The sequence below is a fragment of the Diachasma alloeum genome, unplaced genomic scaffold (genome assembly GCF_001412515.2).
Source record: "Diachasma alloeum isolate Michigan unplaced genomic scaffold, Dall2.0 Dall_scaffold_00540, whole genome shotgun sequence".
In the NCBI taxonomy this organism is placed as follows: Eukaryota; Metazoa; Arthropoda; class Insecta; order Hymenoptera; family Braconidae; genus Diachasma; species Diachasma alloeum.
The window spans coordinates 176,247-193,704 of NW_021680672.1; the positions used below are offsets into that span (position 1 = coordinate 176,247).

The 17,458-nt window shown below is 38.3% G+C and overlaps 4 protein-coding genes across 6 annotated transcripts in view; 3 read left to right on the forward strand and 1 right to left on the reverse strand.

Moving 5' to 3' along the window:
- Positions 1-211: 211 nt before the first annotated feature.
- On the forward strand, positions 212-3,903 carry LOC107042962 (sphingomyelin phosphodiesterase). The gene is made up of 8 exons (XM_015264229.2): positions 212-284; positions 476-783; positions 1,265-1,648; positions 2,125-2,297; positions 2,365-2,565; positions 2,866-3,217; positions 3,357-3,547; positions 3,617-3,903. The coding sequence occupies exons 1-8, from the start codon at positions 212-214 to the stop codon at positions 3,744-3,746; spliced, it is 1,812 nt and encodes a 603-aa protein (XP_015119715.1). The 3' UTR covers positions 3,747-3,903.
- Positions 3,842-6,233, reverse strand: LOC107043014 (ubiquinol-cytochrome-c reductase complex assembly factor 1). The gene is made up of 6 exons (XM_015264309.2): positions 6,019-6,233; positions 5,423-5,638; positions 5,092-5,164; positions 4,573-4,739; positions 4,109-4,303; positions 3,842-4,036 (listed from the first exon to the last, which is right to left on the reverse strand). The coding sequence occupies exons 1-6, from the start codon at positions 6,049-6,051 to the stop codon at positions 3,953-3,955; spliced, it is 768 nt and encodes a 255-aa protein (XP_015119795.1). The 5' UTR covers positions 6,052-6,233; the 3' UTR covers positions 3,842-3,952.
- On the forward strand, positions 6,234-12,084 carry LOC107043012. The gene is made up of 5 exons (XM_015264308.2): positions 6,234-6,370; positions 7,323-7,683; positions 8,079-9,465; positions 9,896-10,393; positions 10,790-12,084. The coding sequence occupies exons 2-5, from the start codon at positions 7,339-7,341 to the stop codon at positions 11,371-11,373; spliced, it is 2,814 nt and encodes a 937-aa protein (XP_015119794.1). The 5' UTR covers positions 6,234-6,370; positions 7,323-7,338; the 3' UTR covers positions 11,374-12,084.
- Positions 12,085-12,674: 590 nt separating this feature from the next.
- LOC107043008 (tetraspanin-18) overlaps positions 12,675-17,458 on the forward strand; it is a 38,335-nt gene continuing 33,551 nt past the window's right edge. For all 3 annotated transcript variants that reach the window (XM_015264297.1, XM_015264300.1, XM_015264298.2), the window contains exon 1: positions 12,675-12,967. The gene's annotated coding sequence lies outside the window, so the exon portion shown is untranslated. The remainder of the gene's footprint in view (positions 12,968-17,458) is intronic.

Consider the following 17,458-nt stretch of genomic DNA (forward strand, 5'->3'; position numbering starts at 1 on the left):
TTGAGCTAAACTTGAGTCCGCATCGTAGATCGATTAAAACAGATAGGTATTGATAGATCGTGCGGGTCGCTGATCATCTTGGAACCCATTTATCGATCAGAATTTATCGATGATTGTCACTTGCACTCGGGGCATCAGCAGATATGCATCGACGTCAATATATTTTCGGATTTTCCACTCAAAGTCCAGTAGCTGCAGCGAATCTGATACAATGCCGATTTCTGTGGCTCTGCTTGCTGCACTCGTAACTTTAGTTGGCTTCAGCCGCAGTGCAAGGACCGAAGGTAATCAAACAGTCCTCGCAGAATTAATAACATTAAATTATCGTTAAATCTTTACATTTTTAATCCGCAATAAATTCTGAGAATAACGATCGCTACTTTGGTATTCCGCAATGACTTTGAGAAAAATTTTAAAATATTTTATCAAATAGTTTTGAACAATTATCAATTGTTCAAGTCTCGGAAATTTGCAGATGAAGTGACAGTTTTTTCGGAGGAAATTTCGAAATTGGCGAGAACCGGAGAATTTTCTCCCCAACTAGAAGCAATAATAAATAGACTAGCGCTTCCCGAAAATTGGTACGATGACCCTCGCATTGCCATTGACGACGTGCGCCCACGAGCGACTTGCACGACATGCAAGGCTTTTGCTAAAAGCATCATCAAGTTGAGACGCGGGGGAACTTCCACAGAAGCCATTCAAGCCGCGCTCATAAAATCGTGCATTCGATTGCATCTTCACACGGACATCGTCTGTCGAGGATCCATCAAATTAAATACGGTAAATTCTGAATGTTCCCAATCGATTTCAGCAGCGAAGGGGTGAAAGGCTTTAATTCAGTAGCGAAACGGTAAAGCGGTTTAAGTCGCCTCATCTCTTACTTGAGTTTTTGAAGAATATCTCCGAATCCAAAGGAGGTAACGAAATTTTCGTAATAACCTTTTTTCTAGAGCAAATTGAGTGCTACAAAAAAGGTCCTGACAAGAATTTAGCTATCTTCCTTAGATTCGGAGATATTCACGGAAAACTGGCCAATATGAATTCTATTTTCGCTATTGTCCACTTTTCGATGAATATCTCGAAATCTAGGGGAGATATCAAAATTTTCGTAATGACCTTTTTTGTAGCCCTCGAGAGGCCCCACAAAAAAGGTCATTATGAAAATTTCGTTATCTCCCTTAGATTCGGAGATATTCCTCGGAAACTCGCCGAGAAATTTTTTTTTGGAGAAGTGTGACTGAAAATCGAAAACCATCAACAGCCAGTCTTCTTCTGGATCATTGACAACGATCCAACGGTCACGGCGGAGGACTACTGCGCGCTCTCCCTGCAGAACTCCCGTTGCGCCCGGGCGCCAGCGAAATTCGAGTGGACTGTCGAGATCGATCGCAATCCGCCTAAAGTGCTCGATGCAACGCCGTCGGATGAACATTTGAAAATAGTTCATGTATCCGATATTCATTACGATCCACTCTATGAACCGAATGGGAACGCTCGGTGCGGCCAGCCCAATTGCTGCAGGAGGGGACAGGGACCCTCAACCCCTGGGGTTGCGCCCGCTGGGTACTGGGGGGATTATCGCGTGTGCGACACTCCCTGGCATGCGGTTGTTGATGCTTTGGATCATGTGAACAGTACTCATTCGGTAATTACATTTATTATTATTCCGGTACTCCTCCGAGTGCACGAAAACGCGAAATTAAAAGGAGAAGATTACGAAAATTACGTTAAAATATTGATGTCAGTAAAATATCCTCAAATTTTTACCAATTTTATTATTTTTATTATTAAGAATGAAAAAATTATTTTTAATAATAAAAATGATAAAATAAATAAATTTCGGATTGATTTTTTCATTTCATTTTTTTTTGTTTATTGATTTGAGGAGATTTTACTTAAATCAGTGAAATTTGATTTTTCTATTCACACATTTTCTATGGAAAATCTTCGGAAAAAATCAAATAATAAAATTGAGAAAATTAGATCCAAATAATTTCTATAAAAATTATTTCAATAGAACAAATTGTTAATATTTCTCCGATCATCCGATAAATTTAGCTGAACTGTGAATAGTGACAGTAATTAACCGAAATTACTGTAATTATGCGTAATTATGCCTAGGACGCTGAATATATTTACTACACTGGCGACATCGTCGATCACGGCGAGTGGGAAACGACACGAGATGGGAACAAGAAAATTATAAAGGAAGTTTTCAAAAAGATAAAGGAGACCTTTGGAAAAACCCCGGTGTTTCCTATCATTGGCAATCACGAGGCGAATCCTCTGAATATGTGAGACACTTTACTTCCTTAAGTTACATCCGTCAATTGGCTGATAAAACTCCGAGAATTTTTCTAGATTTGCTTCTTCGAAAGTTGATAACGACGAAGTGTCAACCAAGTGGCTGTACGAATTATTAGCTGACATCTGGATAAATTCGGGTTGGCTTCCAGAGTCCACGAGAAATACTATTGTCCAAGGTGGATTCTACACAGTCTCTCCCAAAAAAGGCTTCCGGATAATCGCACTCAACAACAATGTCGCATACACTTACAATTGGTGAGAAATAAAACCGAATTTCCAGATTTTCAAAATTACTTTTGCCCCATAATGTCTTCACCCCCAACTGGGAACAAAAAAATTTGAGGAAACTTTTTTTTAGTTTCTCGTTGTGGGTAAAAAAACTTCATGGCATTAAATTAAAACTAAATTGTGAAATTTAATTAAAACTAAAACATGAAATCGTGAAATTAAGTTAAAACTAAATTGAAGTGTTCTAAATTGTGCTAAATAGCTGTTTTCCCTGATGTTTTATTTTATGTTTTATTTTTCCCCATTCTCTCCTACAATCGCTTTCAGGTGGCTCATCTACGAGCCCAATGACCTGGGAGGCCAATTGAAATGGCTGGCAGAGACTCTGCTCGAGGCTGAGAAAAACGAGGAATTCGTTCACATCTTGGCTCACGTGCCCTCGGGAAATCATGACCAACAGAACACGTGGAGTCGAGAGTACCGGAAGATTATCAATCGATTTGCCCACATAATCACTGGACAATTCAATGGGCACACCCACAGCGACGAGTTCAACCTATTCTACGACCCTCAGGACCTCTCCAAGATCGTCAACGTCGCCTGGAACGGCGGCAGTGTGACGACCTGGTCTTACGTCAACCCGAATTACAGGACTTATACAGTCAATGGAAAAACTTTCGTGAGTCAACAATTTTTGTTTGTTAAAAATACATTTTTTCATCAATAATAATTTTTTATCAATAAATAACTTCTTTAATGGCTTTAATGACTTCATTAATGACTAATAAATGACTTCTCATATTTCTCTGAATAATCAGGAAGTTGAAGACACACAGAATTGGATGTACAACATGACAGAAGCTAATTTGACCCCCGAGAAACGTCCAAATTGGGTGAAATCGTACTCCTTCAGAGAGGAATATGGACTCAAAGACCTATCGATGAAGAGTTTACGCGACTTGATCCTCGAACTAGCGAAGGAAGGTCCCAAAGCGACTGCTTACAACAGGTGTGAAAGCACAATATCAATTCTTGAGAGATAAGCAAACAAATTAATGAACCCATGTTCCTTTCCCAGGCACATTTCAAAGGATGCTCAAGCCCAAACGTGCAATAAAAAATGTGCAATCAAAAATGCATGCAAGATAGTCACTAGCATCAACAACAACGACACTGATTGCAAATACATCAAAGGATTGAATCCCTGAAGGACAATAAAATGCTACATCATGTCGTGAATTAGTTCAATGACGATTCAAAATATTTTCTGGCTAATTAAACTAATTAAACTATTGACCAACAATTAACTGAAAAATATCAATTATATTTTCCACTGTATTTCTAAATACAATAATAATCCGTATTTACAAGGAGACTCAATCTGTCTGGGGAAAGTTAATAACTAATTTAATATCTACAATAGATTCTTGTAATCCAACCACTTGATGTCTCTTATTCTTATCAAGTCCGCGAATGGAATTTTATCTAGCATGATCATCTGCAAAAAATGGAAATCGTTCTTGGAAATATTCGAATCGAGTCTGTATTCGTGAATTTTGCTGTACGTTACCGTTTTACGAATGTAAATCACTAGTTTCTCGACAAGTTCTGGATCGTTACACTCTGATTGTAAGAATCTTCGCCAAACGGCACCAGCTAGGACTTTGTCATTTGTCAGGAGACCCTCGTCGTATCCTATTACTGCTGCGTTGAATTGCAGTCCTAACTGCTCCATGTGCTCCCTCACCACTGATTCTTTAACACTCTGACAACGTAAAGAGACAATTCGAGAATCATCATTTAGATTAAAATCCCAGAATTGAATTAAATTGAATTCATGTTTTTTAATTAATTATTAATTTAATTTTCAATAATTTGGTGTTCCAGTCAAAGACTTGAATATTTAAGGGCAAAATTCGATGTAAATAACGGAAAAATGATGACAATCGACGGTTGCATTTCCGTAAAAAATAATCCTCGCGAGTAAAAATTTTGTTTGAAGCTAATAAATAAATTGATAAAATTTTTTCTTACGCCAAGTTGCTTTTTCCTCATGTTTGCATCTTGCCACATGGCTTCTACGACGTCTTTCCTGCACTCTGAGCCCTCCAACCCATGATTCATGAGCTTCACCATTAGCATCCAGACGTGGAGCTCTGTCACCAGAAACCAAGAGAAGAATGTGTCGGCCATTCGAAACTCTGAAAAATTGTGGCAACAAAAATAACGGATACATCAGCAATTAATTGTTACTAATAACATATGATATAATCGTATCGATCATGAAGTTAAGAAAGCACCACAAAATGAAAGAGAATCATCTCAAATTATTTTTGAAAAATTCACAGAATTTATTATGATGAAATACTGCTTATTACGTCTTAATAAAATACAGTTTGGAAAATTTCCAATGACTATTTTCGTCAGGCCTCTAAAGCTTCATCTCTCTTGTTCGACTTGATGTTGAAAAATGTCGCAATTTCATCAGAAAAATTCGAAGATTAATCTACTTGTCTAATTTTCTGTTATAGAGATGAATAAATTTTCTCTCACCTTTGAAAAATCCTAGATAATCAAGTCGATCGACGCTATCTCTGTAGAGCAGCCATGCTCGAGGCCTCAGTTGCTAAAAAATGAACGAGAGGAAGACAATTGTTAATTGCAAATCGTGCTAACAAATAGAACTATTTTTGTAAAATTTGAAGGATAGAAAAATTAACGAAATTGACATTTCGTTGCTGAAATGAAAGAAACGTATTTTTTACTGTTCAAATTAAGCAAATCTCCAAGTGTTATTCGCACTATCAGTAATGTTCTATGAACTTGATCTAAATATTTACATTTTTTATAATTCAAGCCCTTTGAGTTCAGGGCACGTACTCACATACTTCTTGTGCAGATGGAACTTCACCTTCTCCCAATTCCTAGTGATGACTCCTTGATCGTCGGTGACAGTGGCAGTACAGAGAGCCACAGGAGACGTGCTGAACTCTTTGATCTGTCCTGAGGGCACCCCAGAGAATGCACCAGTCTGGCATCTGCATAGGGCCCCCACATTCGCTGCGAAATCAGGTCTTGATCCCAAACTTCTGGCCAGGACCTGAGGACATGAACAAATGGTTGTGGTGCAGTGGACACACATTTAAGGATATTTTTATAAAAAATACTCGGTGAATCATTTTTATGAACTCAGAGAAAAAAAAATTCAGAATTATGAAATTATAAAAATGTTCCCAAAGCTTCTAGGAGTGATACATGAATTTCTATACCCAAACTCTGTCTAGAAATTATCCACAAATTAATAGGGATTCGACATAAAAATTTTCTATAAAAATGCCCGATAGAACAACTCCACCCATTTTGCATTCGTGAATACCCCCAGTAGCCATCCCTGCAGGAAGAAATGTGAGTACAGATCTTCGAAATCCCCAATACCTTCACAGGTTAAGGCTAAGCCCCTCCAACCTCGAAAAAACTCACCCTGGCCGATGGCAACCTCTGCACCCAGCTCATCCTCGCAGCTCCCTTCAGCCCCGAGCAAACTCGCCGCAAAAATCCCCTCGCCCCAGCCGCAAAAAATCACAGAACCCACGTTTCTCCACTAGCAATTCCACACTTTCTCCATCAGCATCAATCCCATTCAGAAACCCACCGCAACGTAAATTTCATTTTCCACCAAACGGCGAACGCTCGAACTTACTCATCGAAACAAAAAAACATGGAGGACACCCGGTGGTCTTGAGTGGGGCCTGAGTACACTGATTCAACCACATTTCAGTTATCAATTTCTCCTAATAAACTCTCGTCGTTCAGCTCCTAATCATCACGAACGGTAAAAATAAACATCAATTTATTCGTCAATCCAATCATAAAGTCTCTTGGTCAGTCTGGTAATTCGTAAAATCGAGGAGAGACCTGGCCTTGCATTTCCCCATTCAACTCACCTCGGTGCGATGGCCCACCACTTGATATTGGTCCTTTTTACATCTCGATAAAGATATTATAATAATCTCAATGTCTGGAATAAGTCTCTCAGCCTCATTAATGTTTTGTAAACGACGTAGAAATATTATTTTTGTGCTGAGGGAAGAACACTGAGGATTTGAATAAAAATAATTGCAGCATATTTTGAGTACTTTTGAGTACCTGCATCAAGCACATTGAGATTATAAGTTGTAGGTCGTTAGCTAATTGATGCAATTGGGTTAATTTTGCTGATTTTATTTCCAGAAATTTTTTAGCTCCCGATTTCGAGGGTTGGGATGGCTTCACTATCAACTATTTTTCCTTTGCTTTTCGATGGTTTTAAGGTTTAGTTTCTGAGTCGTGAACTCGTCCCTAGGGTCATTGATGTCTAGAGATAATTGAGACGTTTGATGGTAATGGGAATTGGATGAACCTCTAGTGTTTTTTAGATGATTTTATTGATTATTAATTGGCACTCGATATTCGTCCTTTCTACGTTGCGAGAAATATGATCATCATCTCGACCTCATTAATATCTGATGAATGAAGCAGAAATATTATTTTTATTCTGGGGGAAGAATACTGAGGATTTGAATAAAAAGAATTGCAGCATATTTTGAGTACTTTTGAGATCGTTAATTAATTGATGCAATCGGGTTAATTTTCCTGATTTTTTCTTCGCTTTTCGATGGTTTTAAGGTTTAGTTTCTCAGTCGTGAACTCGTGATCCCTAGAGTCATTTATGTCGAGAGATAATTAAGATGATCTCACTGACTGACGAGGGAAATGTATCATCTGTTTATTTTGTCTGATTCCAGCTGGAGGAAGAGCGAGATGAAGCCCAAGAGTAAGAGCAAGAGAAGTGTCCGCAAATTCGGTAGATTGAAGATCAACCAGAAGGAGGAACCACCCAGCAATGACGATGGCATCGACCTGTCCAATTTACGTAAGCCCATCACAACGAGTTTGTCGAGCTTACGACAAGTGGCTAAACTTTTTGATAATGGAAACCACGAAGTCAAATCCATTCTCGATTATGAGTGCGAAGTCATTTATGAGTGTAGGATTTGCAGGAGTTTATTCAGGAGTTTGGCGAATTTTATATCACACAAGAGGGTTTATTGTAGAGCTAAATTCGATATTTCTATGGACAGGAGCGCCATCGATCCACATGGCATGGTAAGAACATTTCCCAGAATAATTCATGAATTTACATTATTCTTTCTTCAATTAATTTTCTTTAACAATAATCTCTCGCTTAACTAAGGTGAAATTTAAATTATTTACTGCAAAAATTTGATACTGATGATAATTTCCATATTGGGCACACATTTTTTATTAATTTCCTTAAATTTTTCAATTTTAAAAATAAATTTTAATCTTCTCATTAATCTAAAAAAAATGATTATTCAATTTAAAAGTTAATTCCCCCATAAGACTCTTATTTTTGCCTTAATAATCATGAAAAAGTGTATACTCCACACCATAAAATCCCCCAGCGAAAAAGCTATTTTTCCCCTGACGTTACCCCCAAGTCTGAGCTCAACCCCCAAAAAATCGCGCAAAAATTTCAGCCGATCCTAATCCCCAACATAACGCCCCCGGCATTCTCGGACACCGAGTCGAAGGAGAACTGCACAGCGGAGCGTTCCCGGAGTCGCCCCGGCGACGCCTTTTCCCGAAAGGACCTGACGTCAGTGGTGGCGATGCTCCAGCAGAGGCACGCGGACCCGCAGCCGCGGGCCCCCTCGCCCCTCCGCATCGTCGCGGACACCGAGCAGGTCCTCCTGGAGGTCCTGGAGTCCAACAAGGTGGCGTACCAGACAGTCCTCGAGCCAACGCACAGGGAGATCGACCCCACAGACCTGATGAAAGCTCAAGCAAACGAAGTACAAAATATCCTGAGTCGAGACACAGCAGTCCTGGGTCCCGACGGCCACCTCATCGAGGTCAATCACCTGGAGAAGCCCGACAGTCCCCTCCAGTTCCACGACCACCCAGAGGACTCCCTGTCCTCGACATCCTCAGGGGACACCAACCTCACGTGCTCAGTCTGCGACGCCAAATTCGCGACGAAGAAGACGTTGACTTTCCACATGAAGTCCCTGCACACACCCCACAGGATGGTCTACCCCTGTCCCTGCTGCGAGAGCCTCTTCACGAACCCCTGGGGTGTCTACCGGCACCTCTACAAGATCCACAGGAAGAGCAACGACCAAGTGAGGAAGCTGCGCCCTCAAATCCAGGAGAAGGCCTACAGAACCGAAGCGACACGAGCTCAGGACATCGAGAAGGACTGCGCCAACAGTAAATTGAATAATAATCACGAGACAACTGTCAACGAGACGGAGGAGTGGATGGCGCATCTGGAGAGTGATGGAGAGCTCCAGAGGTGTGGGGGGTGTGGCAAGAGGTTCGACAGGAAGGCCGCACTGCTGTCGCACTCGCAGATCTGCCAGAAGAGGATTGCAGCCTGCAGTGATGGCGCTGCCAGGGCCAGGAGGCAGCAGAAGGCCTCGGAAATTGTCCTGGAGACCTCCACCTCCTCCCCTATCACCACTGGGAGGGTGCCCGTGCCTGAGGGCACTGTCTCCGTCAAGGATATCATTCCCAAGGTCGTTAAGGAGCAGAAGGAGGAGGTCATCAGGCTGCCCAATCTCTCGTCAGCCGTCACTCTCACCAGGCTCGGGCAGGACTCGGAGATTGGGATCAGGGTCGAGGGCGTCAGCAGTTTGAGCAAGGATGCTTGGGATAAGATCGGTAGTGAGGCACCTGAGCCGGGGGAGGGGGTGGGGGCTGGGGCGCCGGGGGAGAATGGGGTGCAGGGGCAGGAGGAGATGGATGACGATCCGGAAATCATTTTTACGAAGATTGAGAAGAGCCAGGAGGCAACTGTGGAGAATGCCGACAGCAGGAAGAGGAAGGTCGGGGCGAAGGAGAGACAGCGAAATCCTCATTCCTGTGAGTTTAAATTTTTTTTTCTGGAAGAAGTTTATTCGTTAAAAAAATAACAACTTGAGCAGTACAGCGTTTACTGAGGGGAGCTCGTGACGACAAAAAGTGATCATAATACATTATGACCGAGTTTCATAAAACAATAATTAGGGGCTAAATATTTTTTTTTATGAATAAACTTCTATTTTTTTTTCTATCAATTTTTTTTAATCCTCTGGATTTTTATTTTGGTTTCGGTGGTAATTAATTTGAAATTGTTTTTGATTTGTTTTTATTTTAATTGAGTAATCTTTGTTTGAATAAAATTAGAGGTTTTAATGAATAATTTTTTCATTATTTTTGTTAAAATAAATATGAATTTATTAATTCACAAAATATTGTTGAAATGAATAGAAAAATTCTAAAAAGGGCTCAATGTTCATTTTTATTACTTCAGCATTACTAAAACGCAGTAGAACTCCATCCCTGAAGGACCGATCTGCGCCATCAGAGACAGCTCGTCCCATCTCCAGTCGTGTGAAAGCGATAGAGCGTAGAATCGCAACAATCGCAGACCTGCAGAAGCTGCGGTGTCTTCCCTGCAACAAAAAATTCTCCAGTATGGCACATTTACGCAGGCACATGGCGATCCACATAAATTGGAACAGATATCGCTGCAAAGTCTGTGGATTCAAGTGTTACGAGAAAGTGGACTGCGTTGCCCACTGCAACATGGCTCACGATGCCAAGAACAATCGAACGGCAATTGCTGGAATGATGGCTGAGATTCAACCTGATGACAATAATGCTAGCGCTGCCGGACGGAGTCTCTTGAAGAAGCCGCAGGGACAGCCTAAGGGAGCCATGGATCTTGAAGTCATCGATGTTACCAGGCCCAATACCACTTCTGATGATATTGCCAATGCTAATGAGGAAATTGATTGCATACAAAATGGTAAATTGAGGATATCCAAGCATTTTTTACATTTTGCACAGAATTATTATTTTTTTAAACAGTCGTTGCTTATAAAGAAATAATTGAAATTATTTAATAATTAATATATTTGTTTATAAACTTATTTTTTTAGGGATGAAATCGATTTCTGGTAAAGTTTTGAATATGAATAAATTTGTTACAATTCTGAATAAATGATTGTTACAGTGGATAATTAATTATTAATTAAAAAATTACAATTTTTGAATCATTTCATCAATATTCCTTCAAAAGTAAACTTTATAGTTTTTTTTTCAGATTTTTAAAATATTTTCTAACGGTTAAAATTGAGACCTGAAAAGTTTAAATAATAAAACCATTGATTTATAATTGACAAAATAAAATATTTCATCACAGGTGACTCCCATCCGAAGAAATCTGCCCCCTCACCAGACTCTGAAGATCGTCCAGAGGATTCATCAGAGCGATCGAAACGAGTGAAACTGGACGAAGATCCAGAGCTCCGCAGAATGGTGATGGAGGTGATCTTTGGGTCTTCCGAAGGTTCCTCGTCCTCCAGTGAGCAGTCCCTCAGCAGTGCAGCAACCCCAAAAGCCGTGGAGTGTGGAATAAGCCTCGAGAGAAGTACCTCGTCCAGTCCAACGTCCATTGAGCCCAGAAATCCCTCACCGAAGGCCACCGAATCACCCAAGAATGAGGACAAAGTACAAAGACCCACGAGAAATAGATCGAAGGTCATCGATAAAGATTTTATATACGATCTGGATGCTGTACTCATGCAGGAGCCGGTGATGATGGAGGAGATGTCGCAGAGCCCTGAGACTTCCCTCAAAGTCACGAATGATAAGAAACGTAGTTCGATTGATATCAGGGATTTCAAGGAGAGCGATGATCTCACTGTCGTTCTTTACACTGGTGATGACGTTGACAGTAAAATTCAGGAGATACCCAAGACGAATATCATCGTCTGTGACAAGTGAATTTTTCTTCGAAAGACGTATGAAATTATTTCATAACAAAAACCCAAGGAATTCGTTATGAACTTCTATCAAGCTTCTATCAGTTTCCAGAAATGTTTGGTAGAAAATATTTTGCTCAGAAAAATCTGCACCTCTTGGAATTTCTATAAAAATTCTCTGGAGAAAATTTCCACGTTTTTTCCACTGCATTTTTCTCATTTGTTTTCGTTAAAAAAATTAAGCAGAGGAAGTTTTATAGAAAGTTGAAAATATATTTGCATTTTTTGATAAGTATTTTGGACTGAACGTTTCGATAGAAGTTCGATGGAGATTTGGTGATTTTTTCCGCATGAAACACTCGTTTCCATCAAAAATGCAATTCCATTCGTCTTTGACGTCTCCCCGGAAAATTATGGACATCGATACTATTTTTTGCTTATCCTCAAATGATTTACTTTATGTTCGTTGTAACTCTTGTCCCCTCCTATCGTTTATCTTGTTTTTTGCAAGGATCACTGAATATGATTAACAGTATTTATCCAGTTTATCCATTGGGACGTTCAGCGAACACACGATTGTGTTTTATGTAATTATGAATGATGATAATAATGCATATGCAAGGGACAGTGTTGATATTGTATTGCTATTTTTTCGTCCCGTTGTATATACAATGGTGAAACATTGACCGATTGTATGTGAATGTATTCTAAGGGAAATAAAATTTAAAAATCAGTAAAATGTCTTTATACTTTCCAAAACCTGAATTAAAATTTTTTCAATCATGAACTAATGTTTCCCTGAGGAAGAGAAGAAATTCATTAACATCTATTAATTATTTATTTGGAATTAATAAATTATTTCTGTCATACAATTGATACAAATAAATGAATAAAAACAAATAAAAAATAAATACGAGTGTATTAATTTTCCAAAAATATTCTTGAACTGAATAAAAAAATCAAACAAATAATTTTATCTCTAATAGATCTCTGAATTTTTATAAAAATTATTCTCTTCAGAAATTTCGTCGTAGAATAAGTTCTATAAAAAATTGAAAATGTATTTACATTTTTTCATAAGTATTCTGTATTTAACGTGTCAATATAAGTTCGATGGAAATCTTATTGTTTTATTTGGAATTGATAAATTAATTTTTCATATAAAGAAGACAAATAAATGAATAAAAATGCATAAAACTAATTATTCAAAAATTCAAATTATTTCAGTAATTCGTCCCAAAAAAACATTTCATGTGAACGCGGCATAAGCTACAGGTGGGAAACGCTTCAGCCGATAGGTTCCCATCGAGGCGAAACCCGGACGCCGAGTCAGACGCGCGGAGACCGCCGCCGAGTAGTGTAACCTCGCAATACGAGAATTAAAAATTCGCTGTCCCTCACTCGTCTCTCGCGATCGAAAAACCGTCTGAAAAATATCGTTAAAAAATTGCAAACCCTCACTTGAAGTGTCGATACTCAACGCGAGTGATAAATGTCGCGTGTTTTCGGATAAAAAAGTGAATTTTCGTTGTGGTGAGAAGAAGTTTTCGTGCGTTTACTCGAGTGAATCAAATTGCAGGATAATTTCCTTTCATCTCGTCATTTTGGAGCTGCGGGTGAGTACATTATTCCGTGAGGCTCATCACAATATCACAGTGACCTTGAGGTGGCATTTGCCAGTGAGAATGAGAGAAATTTGCAAGTGTGCGAGACAACTCGGACGTTTGTTTATTTTCGGATTTGAGAGATGAGATTTTCCTCCTGGCAGCCATCACGGATCTTTGTTCCTTCGATTGTCCCTTGTTTTGGGGGCATTCTCAGGATTTTTTTTTCGGAGTCAATTCCTGGAGGGGGGGACATTTTGCGAGGGAATTCGGTGGCCGTCGATTCTCGGAAAGGCCTTGATTGCATTGAGTAAACACCACTTGTTGCTGGCTGATGAGTAACAAACGTTGAGACGTTTATGTTTATTTTTATCGGTGAGATGCAAGTTGGATGATGATTACGGCGTTGGGAAACTTGGATGGATGTTGGAGGAATTATGCCGGGAATCGTATGAAAATTGAGGTGATTATTGTAAATCTTGGGAATGGGGCAGTGAAAAAATGAATTCATCCTGCATTTGGAAAAATAAAGCAGTCGATTCAAATGAAATTCTTTATTTTTATTTTTTGCTAGTAAATTCAACAACATTTTTGTTGGCAATTAATACAAACTGATGCATTTATTCCAATGATAATGTTTTAATTCCATGGATAAATAATTGATTGAGTCATTCCGAATATAAATCGTCTGTTAGCACCGCATAAACGATTATTACGTCTCAATGAATTCGTTTTCATCGCGATCTCAACAATTATTTCAACTAATAATTTGTTTGCACTCCAAAAACAATTTATTTGATGAATTAATTCACTAATTTGATCAGAATAAACCCCTTCTCTGGGTTCATTTATCCGAAATTTGATTTCCAGGCAAGGCCTCAATTTACACTGTTCAATTTCTATTTATTTTTAGGTTTTAATTGACTTCACGGAACCCTGTTTCCTTGAGTGTTTAGAAAACGTTTGAGTTTTGTAATTTCGTGGAGAACAAATGGCCTCTCAGGATTAGCTATAAACGGCGAAATAATTCCTAGAAAATTTCATAAATATTGAGATAACCTTTCGCAAGGTCTCAGTTTCCACGTCCCAAGGAGACTTCGCATTCTCGCCTCTGAAGTGTAAAATGCATAGAATTACTAAAATCATAAAAATTCAAATTTAATTTTTTTTTAATGAAATAATTACCATCAAGACCTTCCAGGATGAATTCTAAATATGAGCATAAATATGAATGAATATAAAAAAATATAGTCCATAAACAATCCAAGAAAAATTCGAAAATTTGTTCGAGAAAAATTCAGTAATTTTTATAGAGCTGGGAAAATTAAAACATTTGGTAATTAAAAAAATTTGTTGCAGTAGCTTTGACAAAATTAAATAAACAAACTTTTTCTTATGGGATTTATTTTTAAATTGATAATTTACCCCTGGAAGACTAAAAATGAAACCCAAAATAGAGGACAATTTCAAAAAAATGTAACAAATGATCCAGATATTTAAAAAAGATTTCAAAAAATGACAAATAATCTAGGCATTTAATACTTCAAGCCTCATATAAACTCGCCTCCATCCGGCGCATATTGCCTATTTTATTTCTAAATAATCAATTCGTCTATTCAATAACTCTGCCCATCAGTTGAATAAAATCTAAATTTTTTTCGTTCTCAATTCATCAAATTCCACAGAAGATTATCTAATAAAATCCCCCGAAACTTCTCCCGCGGTGAAATTTCATTAGCCCCTTCAGCTTCATCAGTCCCACCTGCAGATTGAATGACGAATCAGAAATGTAAATTAATATAAAACGACCAGCACGATTAAGACCAACAAAAGGGAAATGAATGAAAAATGATTCAGGAATTCTTTCCAGAATTCCTCAACATTTTTCTAAACTTCGTCTTTCTCTGCTTTCACATATGACATAACCCATCTCTTGAACTTTAAAATCATTCGTTCGACGGTGAAAAATTCACCTGCTGTTGCCCATTATACCTATCCACTCTTACACTTTCTACATTTAAATAAAACAGACCATAACACCAACAATTATGGAGAAAATTGGAAACAACTCGCCAAATGATCGTTGTGGCTTACGTAAAAAGCGATTCCACTGAGCGAGTCCAGCATCTTCCGCCCACAGCTCTCATTGAGATAATCCCATTAGGATTAATGGCTCTAGTTCTGGAAATAAGGGCGGATAAATAAAAGAGCAGATCCAAATCGAAAGGACCTTCCACCCCATCGTCTCCCGGCGTTTTTGCTCACTCATTTCTTTTTCGGCGATTTGGCTCAATTTTAGTTCCCATTCGGCGAAAATGCGACTGTTGAGGGAGGAAAATTACAATCTCGATTACGCGCAGAACGGGTACATGATGAGGTTACAATGCTCAGGGTTTCGTACAAGCGCGTGAGCATGACTTCCTCCTGTGGCAACAGATACAGGATAAATCCAAACTTTCTCTTTACTTTGGAGTCTAGATCTATCGGCTTCCACAAAAAGCTGTTATTTGCACAATTTTAAACTATTTTGTCCTACACCGTTGAAAATTTTCGCCTGAATTTAGTTTCCACTGAAATTTCAGGAGATATTAACTTTGAAAAATCAAATTTTCCATTAATTTTCGGTTCAAATGATCTGAAAATCAATAAAATACTTGATTTTTCGGGGAAAAATTGAAAATTCATCTCATTCTGTTTCTGAATATTCATGCTCCATTGAAAATTTAAACTAGTTGTGATTGTGAAATTTCAAATGATCTGAAAATCAATAAAATACTTGATTTTTCGGGGAAAAATTGAAAATTCATCTCATTCTGTTTCTGAATATTCATGCTCCATTGAAAATTTAAACTAGTTGTGATTGTGAAATTTCAAATGATCTGAAAATCAATAAAATACTTGATTTTTCGGGGAAAAATTGAAAATTCATCTCATTCTGTTTCTGAATATTCATGCTCCATTGAAAATTTAAACTAGTTGTGATTGTGAAATTTCAAATGATCTGAAAATCAATAAAATACTTGATTTTTCGGGGAAAAATTGAAAATTCATCTCATTCTGTTTCTGAATATTCATGCTCCATTGAAAATTTAAACTAGTTGTGATTGTGAAATTTCAAATGATCTGAAAATCAATAAAATACTTGATTTTTCGGGGAAAAATTGAAAATTCATCTCATTCTGTTTCTGAATATTCATGCTCCATTGAAAATTTAAACTAGTTGTGATTGTGAAATTTCAAATGATCTGAAAATCAATAAAATACTTGATTTTTCGGGGAAAAATTGAAAATTCATCTCATTCTGTTTCTGAATATTCATGCTCCATTGAAAATTTAAACTAGTTGTGATTGTGAAATTTCAAATGATCTGAAAATCAATAAAATACTTGATTTTTCGGGGAAAAATTGAAAATTCATGTCATTCTGTTCCTGTATTTTCATGTTCCATTGAAAATTCAAACAAGACAAGAAATTTCATAATCACTTTCCTCTCGTGAGAATTACTATCATATTTTCCATAAAATTTCAAAAAATTTCTAACGGCGTATGTCCCCATGATCGAGTTGCGCTTCTTCCTAGGACTTCATAAAAAATTAAGGAACGGAAATTAATTCGTGAGCGAGCATTTATCGAAAATAGTCGGGAGGGAGCGCATAACGTCTGTGTTGTCACGCAACACGTCAGAAGTATATCGCCGTCCGGTGCAAAGTGGCCGTGTAAACTGATGTCGTGGTGGAGCAAATGCATATTGCCATTTCTCTCTGTCATTTATTCATCCTTTTTTTTTAAGCTGTAAAAACGCACATGTGGCTGGCTCCGTGACAGGGCATCGTTCAATGCGGCGCTGCATGAAGCTACTGTAATGATTCATGCGAGCAAACGAAATGAGAGGAGAAATAAGAATACATTTCAATGAGCAGCTCTTTTCTGATATCTTTTTTCGTCTTTCCTCACGTCTTTTTATCGAATATTTTGAATATTTCGAGAGGTGCAATGAGAGAAAAACGAACAAGTTCTGAAAATTCCGAAAAAGAAATTGTTTGACGGCCGTGACTATTCGCACCATTGCGTGAATCACTCCCGTACACTCCATACACTCCACGCATGCGTGAAGTTTGTGTGTTTCACGCAGCCGAATTTTCATACTGCTGTGTATTTCACGCAGTTGAAGTTTCATACTACTGTGTTTCACGCCGTTGAAGTTTTATACTCCTGTGTGTTTCACGCAGTGTATTTTTATACACCTGTGTGTTTCATGCAGTTGCATTTTGATACGCCTGTGTGGTTCACGCAGTTGAAGTTTTTTAGGAGTCTCCCCTGGTTCAAAACCATCTTTAGAAGCCCTAGCAAGCTTGTAGCAAAGATGTCAGACAAGATATGAATGTTTTTTTAAGCTACATACTCCTAGACCCCGTTGTCCTCCTAGACAATGATGTCACAACTCTGCTGTTCAATTGAAAACAGACATCATCTTTAGAGACATTTGTCATGTTTAGAGGCTCT